At 41.2% G+C, this 8,928-nt stretch overlaps 1 protein-coding gene across 1 annotated transcript; it reads right to left on the minus strand.

The window, feature by feature from the left end:
• Positions 1-367: 367 nt before the first annotated feature.
• tmed10 (transmembrane p24 trafficking protein 10) lies at positions 368-6,594 on the minus strand. The gene is made up of 5 exons (XM_008302314.1): positions 6,353-6,594; positions 5,286-5,406; positions 4,772-4,845; positions 2,309-2,435; positions 368-2,144 (listed from the first exon to the last, which is right to left on the minus strand). Exons 1-5 carry the CDS (start codon positions 6,536-6,538, stop codon positions 2,023-2,025), a joined length of 630 nt encoding a protein of 209 aa, XP_008300536.1. The 5' UTR covers positions 6,539-6,594; the 3' UTR covers positions 368-2,022.
• Positions 6,595-8,928: the final 2,334 nt, after the last annotated feature.

Below are 8,928 nucleotides of genomic sequence, written 5' to 3' on the forward strand. Positions count from 1 at the left end.
ATGACGGTGATGACTCCACCCTCTCCTCACACACAAAATGTAAACAGCTGTAACCACACACATCGAACAGGTAAAACTGCTCGGCGTCTTCAGGACCTTCATGATTACCAACCGTGGGTAAACGTTACTTGTAAACATGTAAGAAGGTAAAATATGAGTTTAAAATTTTACTGGTCACAAATGTGAGCAGCCAGACAACATATTTGTTCACATTTCATATCACACAAGTGTCATTGTGCCATTTTCTCCTTCAGAAATTTCAATCTGGGCTTTTTCCTGCATAATTGTTGGCACCTACAAAGAGGTTTTAACCAGCACTAAAGGAAACATGCACTCCCAAAATGCTGACAATAAAAAAATGTACCAGTTTTGTGAATTGGGATTTCATTTACTGAAGCATAATAGATGTTTTAGTTTATCAAATAGTCAGAAATAACAGGAAGATGCACAGATATCTGTCAGATAGGGTACCACTGACTCATTGTGTTTACTGTTTAACAACAGATCATTGTTACTTTTCTGTGTAGTCGCCCCTCAAACACCCGTTCTGAGTCAGGAACTCCCCGGTGTGTCAGTGCAAAGGGAAAATGCCTTCCAAAACCACCTTTCAGAACCCACACATCAGGCTTCCAAGTGGGGAACGCATGTGCTAGACTGCAAAAAAAACTAAGGTAAATCCATCCAATATTTTATTGAATAAAAGCCCAACACAAATTTACAAAATTTATCAGTCAACATAAAAATCATTGACTGCGCATGATGCGCATGCTCATTGTTAAAAATGTACCCATGACTGATGCCTCAATTAATCCCTGTCAAAAACAATCTGAATATCTGCAGCCACCCACATTCTCACACAACCCAAAGCCTCGTAAATGTTTCTAATGAAAAGAAGCACGCTGGATGGATCTGTAAGTACTGTAATTGGGAAGTGATAGTTTTGAAAACTTCAAAAGAATATTTAAATTTGCCAGTGTAAAGAAAAAAAAGGGCTTATGACTGAAAGGAAATTTCAGAAATCATTTTGATAGCCATACATTTCTTGTCAAAACCTCCGTCCATTGAACTCTGACAAGAGAAACTTGCACAAATATATATATATAAACTGTATCATAGAAATCAGGTGGGTGCTTTACTCATAGCCATGTACATATGCTGTTGCAAATTCCTTCCTTAAAACATCGTTTTTGGTTCCCGTCTACTTTTGATTGGTGACAACAATGTTCCAAAAACAAAACTAGAACGTGCAAGAGCTCAAAGAGGTGACCTAATTTACAACTAAGAGAATATTACTCTGACAACTCACAACCCCCCCTCCCCCCCAAAAAAAATAATATACCAGTAGAAGCAACTAAGTGGCAATTACAATATGAAAACAAACTAAAGACACAGATAAATTTAGCTACCAAACATGTATGCAAATGAAGTGACAAAGCACAGAGGTCCTGTGGTTGCCAAACGTCTTGTCAAAGTAACAACAGACCACGTTTTCAAAGAGCCTTCACTTGATAAAAGGGCACCAAGGATCTAGTTTGCTTGGCATGGCAAAGAATGTGTATATCAACAGAAGGGCAGAAGACATTCGCTCATGGCACATCCATTCAAACTGAGCTCAAAATCAAACGTCACTGTTCAACTGATTGAAGGAACAAGTTCTTATTCAGTAGGCTGCAACATTCGAAACAGTGCAGACAGAAATGTGACGCCTGGAGACGGACGTATCTCACTAATACACCTCCCGTGTCTCACAGTGCATTTCTCCCTACAGCGCTTTGCATGTTCCAAACCACTCAATAAGCAGGTGAATCTTTTTTTTTTTTTTTTCTTGTCAGAGGACAACCTTGGTACTCTTTCTCTCTCTTTTTCTCTCACAGCCTTGAAAATTAGATTTTGAGCCCCTCAACCCCACTTGCTGTTGTTTGCTGAAGCTAGTCCAAGGAGGGTGAATGTTGGGATGTGTTGGCTGACCGGCAGGCAGCTTCCCTCGAGGTAAGGAGCCAGGCGGCGGGGGGGAGTGTCGCTCTACTCGATCAGCTTCTTTGCCTTGAAGAAGCGCCGCAAGTAGAAGACCTGCCATGTGGCCAGTCCAATGAGACAGCACATGGAGAATATGCTGAAGTACAACACGCGTGTGTTGGTGGACTCTGTAGAGGGAAAAGAAAAGAAAAAAAAGACTTATCAAGTTATCTGACAAGCAGCTAACACACACTTCATTCTTATTCGCTTGAAATGCTTTCTAAGAAAACATTAGTGATAACTGATATACTGCTCAGCTGTCCACTCTGTATGTGTCGGTGCTGTGCTTTACCATTGGTATCCCTCATCTCCTCTTCTCTCTTCTTCATATAAGCGAAGTCATTCACGATGGACTCTGACAGGTCTTCCAGTCGTCTCAGCTCAACCTCAAGAGGCTTCAGTTTCTCCACCTTGGCAATCTGGAGGACAAAACAGAATCTAATTAAAACCACCAACGGCAACTGATACCTGGGAGATAAACGGTAGAGAAAGTAGTTCTCCACTCAAAGCAGCGTCATTACATTCTTCGTCCAGCAGGTGTCGCTCTCAGGCTGTGAGTACTGTACGAAAGGTGTGTTTGAACAAACTGTGCTTGCCAGCGCATGCCTGTTCCTTCAGGCAGGTGAGAACTTTTCTGTTTGAACTCCGGTGAGAAAAGAAGCAGCTGCACCTCAGATGGTGGGGCTTGAGGTTAATAAGAAAACAAACTCAGGTGTGGTTGGTTTGTGGGTAAAAGCACAGAACGTACCAACCACAGGATTGATGTAATATCAATGCATGATGCTGCAAACAAGTCAGAGAGAACAAATTTAAGAGACTGATCTGATGATTGTTGTGATCGTGTTGCAGTGCTGGAAACCTTCCTTTACTATATGCAGCAGTCCATTCATTCAACACAGAATACACTGAGGTATGGAGGTCACATTTACAACCCAGCTGAGTAGGAATAAAGTAAAAAAAATATGTACCTACTCAAATAGAAACTTGGATAAAAACAATGACAAGACAATGAACTATGATTGTTATTTTATTTACAAAAAACAACATGACATTAGGATGTTTCTGATCGACAATGCAATTTGATTTCTGATATAATTTTCTGTGAAGTCAAGCTTAAGTTCGATCATTAAGACGTCACCCCATAAGATATAAAAACAAGGAGACAGAATCCATCCATCCATTATCTATACATCACTTAATCCTCACTAGGGTCGCGGGGGGCCTGGAGCCTATCCCAGCTGATTTAGGGTGAAGGCAGGGAGGAGACAGTATGAATGTATAAAACCACCGGAAACAGTTTGAACTCCGGCTCGGTTTCACTGCCTATCATGTGTCCTAAACTGCAGCAGTTGCGATTTGCTAATTGCATCGTTTCAATTTTGCGACGGAAGTGAATAATTTACATTTCTGACTGACTCTGTGGACTCTGTGTGCACCACCTGATGCCAGCCACAGTAATTACCTGCATGTGGTGTTCATTACACCGGACAGGTCAACAAAACCGTTCAATAAGTAGATGAACTGACTTATGTTGGCAACTTTTGTCGCAACCTGTGTGAAGCAGATTAAAACTAAACAACAAAGCATCTCGGTTTGCTTTGGTCTGATCCAAATGAACCAAACTAAAGCCTCGAGTTGCTCAACAAACCCAGACTGAGACATTTTGCCCATTAGGAGCTCCAACAGAAATCTAAATCTGCGTGCGATGCCATTACACAATCAGAGAACAAAGATGCGACATGGACATACTACAGCTCGCCTCTGCCAAGCACACATTCTCGAGCATTGTGTAACAGGCAGGGAATCATTCCAGCATGTTTACCAAATCAAATGCCGCGGCACCCTCCACTGAACAGCTTGCACACTTGTTCAAAGTAAGGCATCCATCGACGTAGGTGAATACATGGGCAACTTCAGCTCCACCCTCCTGCCCACAGTCAGGAATGCCCACTTGAGCTCCCCTCTAAGCATCCACCGACACACTCAGTCAGAACAGCGTGTAATGTTCGTGCAGCATGTGTGGGCGGGGAGGTGATTCTCAGCTCCCTGGACTTTATCACTTATTATTAAGAGTTGCCCAGGGCGGCTACAGTAAGCGCTAATCCATTCTCTGAGGGAATACTAAGTAATGTGATGATGCACAATGATACGTCTCTATGTAGGAAAATACTGAATGATGTGGAGGCAAAGAACCTCCTCCACAGACTTTTAGATTTTCTGTTTTGGAACACCTTGACGTCATTATCATGTCTTGACAGTGGTGAGAGAAGGACATCCACATTGCTGGCACCAGGACCAAGTACTAAATGTACTAAACTAAAAATAAGTTACTGGACCTGATTCGTAATTTGGTGCAACTTTCTAAAGTTACTGATGAGATTTACTAATCAGCCTCGTACAACAATTGCAGAGAATGTGTTGTTATGTCTTTGGTGTCTCTTAAATCTCCCTCAAAAGACAGTTTGATAAATGAGGGCAGTCATTCAGACTCGAGGTGTTCTTGCACATTCGACCAAGTGGGTCAATCTGAAGTTTTTCCAAAACTGGAGGACTGTATTTAGGACATCTGAGTATCAGCGAACACTTTCATCACAAAATAAATTTGCGCCTTTCCAATTTTTCAAAACTAGAATAGTGAAAACGCTGGAGGCTGTAAAATCCCTGCTACATGAACAATGCACTATTCTGTGAGACGTTCCTTATCTACAGGATGTGTATCATCCTACAAAAGCAAACAAAGGCTTCACAATCTCACCTCTTCATAGTTTTTGGCCTCTACGCCGTGCTTCATATCCAGATTGACCAGCTGGTCAGGCACCCTGCCAGTTCCTGATTAAAAGAGCAGAAACTTTAGTATTGTATAGAAATAAATGAAACAGAACATTTAAAATTGTGGTCATGTACTGTGGTACGTAAATATAGCACATTTCCAGAATTGCAAAGACCTTCATTTGCATGTCTGCAAAGAAACTTCTCACAGTCACTGCATTTATCTTTCTGTTTTTAATTTATCGTGACTTAAGATGTCTTTAAATGTACTAACAGTGATCATTTTTGTATATTTGCATCTCCAAATCCATATTTTTTTAACAACAATAAAATATATAAAACATAATGAATAAGAGTTACTGTCACTTTTTCTGTGTTCTGGTTCAAACTAGCTGCACGTGGACACCAACACCTGGATAAACTCCCTCTGGACTGAATGCATTTGGTCGACGTGTCTCAAAGCATTTGATCACTACGTGTGTGGGGGTTTGATGGCTTACCCATGGGTGACTTGCTCTCAAAGCAAACCTCAAACATGTCATAGTCCTCTGTGGTGAATGCAAACTTCCCTTTTGTTGCATCTTCCTTGGAGTAAAGAGTGTGGCCGGTGGAGTCTGTGATCTACAAAGTCAAATAAAACAAAATATTAGGAGCTCAATAAAGTGGCAAAAAAATAACAACCAACATTTTTTGAATCAATAATTTTAGGTAATTTTGAGGGAAATAGTAAATATTTTCTGCTTCTGGTGTCTAAATTGTTAGGATTCTATGGTTTAAATACATTTTAGTCACTATAAGGTAAAGTTAGTTGTATAAAACAAGCAATACAAGTGAAAGACGTTTTCATAAATACAAATATATTCAGCTTTGCATTTGTCTGCATTGCACACCCTTTACAAACACAGTGGCAGCTGTTAGAGCATCAAGGCTGTGAAACCTCATTAAGAATAAATCAAATGATGATGCAGTGGGTGAGCAACAATGCGAAAACAGACGTCCTTTTCTGTTATATGAAGAAAAAATCGCCAGCGTTGCTCTAAACAGCATCACACACAAGCTGTTGGTGACATGGAAGCAGCTAACGTGCTAATGTGGTTAGCTTGTGTCGGCCAGCTGAATGGACCCTAAGACTGACGTGTAACAGCAGCCGGGCAGAGACGTTGACACTGATGGGATTATTTCACTTAAAAACACACAGTCACTTTGAAATAAACACACGCACAGTGATACAGCATCCGGCCGTTGGTGTCTGAGTAGTTTGAGTTTATGTCAAGAGTCAAATTACGCCAAAATAGTCTCAACGAGAATGTTAGCAAGCACTGACGTTAGCTAGCTAGCTAGCTAGCTAATTAGCTAGTGGAACCAGGAAGACGAGTTTTCGGGGCCTGTGTTAGCTTCCGTGCTAACAACATTTCTCACACGTTTCAGCCAAACTCCAGACTGTTTCAACACAAACTGCGCTTTTACCGTACCCCACTTCACCTTAAACGTGAACACGGTGAAGCCATTTCGGCCTCGACACAAACTTGGTTCGGTTCGATGCAGCCAGCCGGAGGTCTGTGCTCACCTTCAGGTTAGTTTTAGTGTTCGCCTGCTCGCTTATTTCATACTCCCCCGTCACCAGCACGTCTTTGTGGATCTCCTCCCGTAAACACTTTCTGGAGTTGACCGGTAAAAAGAATGAAATTGAAAATACCGATTCAAAAAGAACCGGTAGCAGCAGTAGCGCAGCGACTCGAGCCATGGCTACCATCAACCAACCGACCAACCAGCCCGTGCCAGCCCACCAGCTTAACACCGACTTCCAACTCACACTGCCGGCCTCGCTGAGCGCTCCAGCGCCGCCGCTGACCTGGAGGGAGAACTAACGACCCGGTTACCGAGACTGGAGCCGGGAGGTGACGATGAGGTCAAAGAGTGTTCAGATTGACTTTGTGGGACCGTTCAGAGATGGTTTAGAGGCACAAAGAGGCTCTGCACAGTAGTAGTTATGTGTTTAATCATCAATGCACTGTCACACACTAAAAGCTCATTAAAGGGGGACCTGTTCTCACCTCATAAATAAATGCTTAAAAATCAAAATGCACTCATTCAGATAAACCTTTTAGAGTTTCAAACATTATTTTTGATGGGTAATAATGTTGGTAATGGCATCAACCTAATATTTTGTGTAATTTCAACTCAAATTTCTGAGTTGGTTGATTTGAAACTAAATTCATGTTCTAATAAATATAAGAAATTAGCTTGATAATGCCATTTTTCTTCACCCCCCTCTCCTGCCTACTAAACACACCTGAACAATGTCAGACTGAGATGAATTTGGGAATATTCTCAGCTGTAGTATGACTGATGGTCAGCTCACATCTGGCCAACTCACTCTTCAGTTTAGTCACATCTGCTCAGCTGTGTCGGCCTTTTCATATGTATTTGAAATCTGTGTTGCACGTTAATATTGTGTGCTGAAAAACACAATTATGGTTCAAATTTTGATAATGTTCATCGACTCAAAAACCTGCGTTAATTGTTGATCGTGGCAAATAAATACCAAACACACACACAAAGAAAAATTAGGATAATGTGCTAAAACTAGTTGGAACAACTTCGTTTTTATGAGTAATCAGCTTAACGACATGCTGCTAATCACTAAGTAATGAACAGTACCATTAAATGAAGAGGAAAAGCTCATTTCTCTAACTCAGTGTGGTTTATTGGTTGAACATAATTTCATTGGAAGCTGTCTTAACTCACTAAACTGAATGTCATGTGATTGTGGACCAAACAAGACATTTCAGGACGTCATTTGGGAAACACTGATCAATACTTTTCACCACTTTATGACATTTAATAGGCCAAACAACTAATTGATAATTTGAAGAAATGATTGTCAGAATAATCTCCTATAAAAAAAAAAAAATCTTCAGTTACAGCCGTAGTGCCACGAGAGCCAACTATTAGAGTGGAAGACAAGTTGGCAGCACTATCTCAACAGACCATCAAATTCATTCCAGTACAAAGTCAAGCCTCAGCACAAATTATTCAGCACCACAAGATCTCTGCTGGTTTACAACCTGCCCAGACAGAGAGACGTACAAGCAGCATGCGTGGGAAACACTCCATCAGCGACTCTGGACATGTGATTCAGACACTGAACAAGATTATTCTAGTTAACTAAGACTTAACTAAACCTTCAGACAAAAACTAACATGACTAAAAATGGTATTGTGTACTTGCAAAACTAACTAAAATAAAGAGAGTCTGTGTCAGTCTGGTTACATTGAAAACACAGTGGGCACGAGGAGGCGTTAGTGCATGTGTTCATGAGGAGTCTGACGTCCACATGACTGTCACAAAGCGTTGTTTTTGTATTCTAACAGTTATCCAAAACTTTTATTTTAAACTTTCCCCTGACAAATATTCATTATTCTGAAAGATATTACTGACACTTAAACTAAAATCTAATTAAACGATAAGTTGAAACAAGCAAACACACTCTGTAAACAAATGGAAGCTGAACGGCATCGGAAACCAACATTAAAAATGAAATTAAAACTAATGAAAATTTTTTTTTAAAACTAGCGTAACTCTGAACCAGCCAGACAACATCTGCTGTCTTAGAACACCAAGCCCACATTCAGAGAGGAGCTTCCTTGTGTTCAGCTCTCAGGCAGCGACCGGTGATGAGGCGTTTACTGTGGCTCCTCGCCAGCAAACTTTAACCGATCAACAGAAATGTGCTGCTGGTTGGGACTTTGGGAATGTTACGAAACGGATTACAGTGAAAAACAGTCATTTGGCATTTTCAGGACTTCTCTGGCGTAGACTTAATGTGTTTCAGTGCTTGATGGCGTCAGGTGGGTTGGCCTGACCATCCCAGTTTCCAGCGTAAAATGTGAAAGGGATTTCTCAGCCGTGAGAATTCCATGTAATCGTTTTTTTTGTTTTGTTTTTTAAAAAAAAATCTGACTTCCATGGACCTGTCCAGAAGTCCCCTGCCTTCTGAGTCAGCTGGGAGAGACTCCAGCCCCCCGAGACCCTAGTGAGGAGTAAGCGATGTGTAGACAATGGATGGATGGATGGATGGATGGATAGATAAAGGAAGGAACGAAGAGATAATGGATGGATGGATGGATGGATGGATGGATG

Source organism: Stegastes partitus, unplaced genomic scaffold (assembly GCF_000690725.1).
Source record: "Stegastes partitus isolate 25-593 unplaced genomic scaffold, Stegastes_partitus-1.0.2 Scaffold1794, whole genome shotgun sequence".
NCBI classification, from domain to species: domain Eukaryota; kingdom Metazoa; phylum Chordata; class Actinopteri; family Pomacentridae; genus Stegastes; species Stegastes partitus.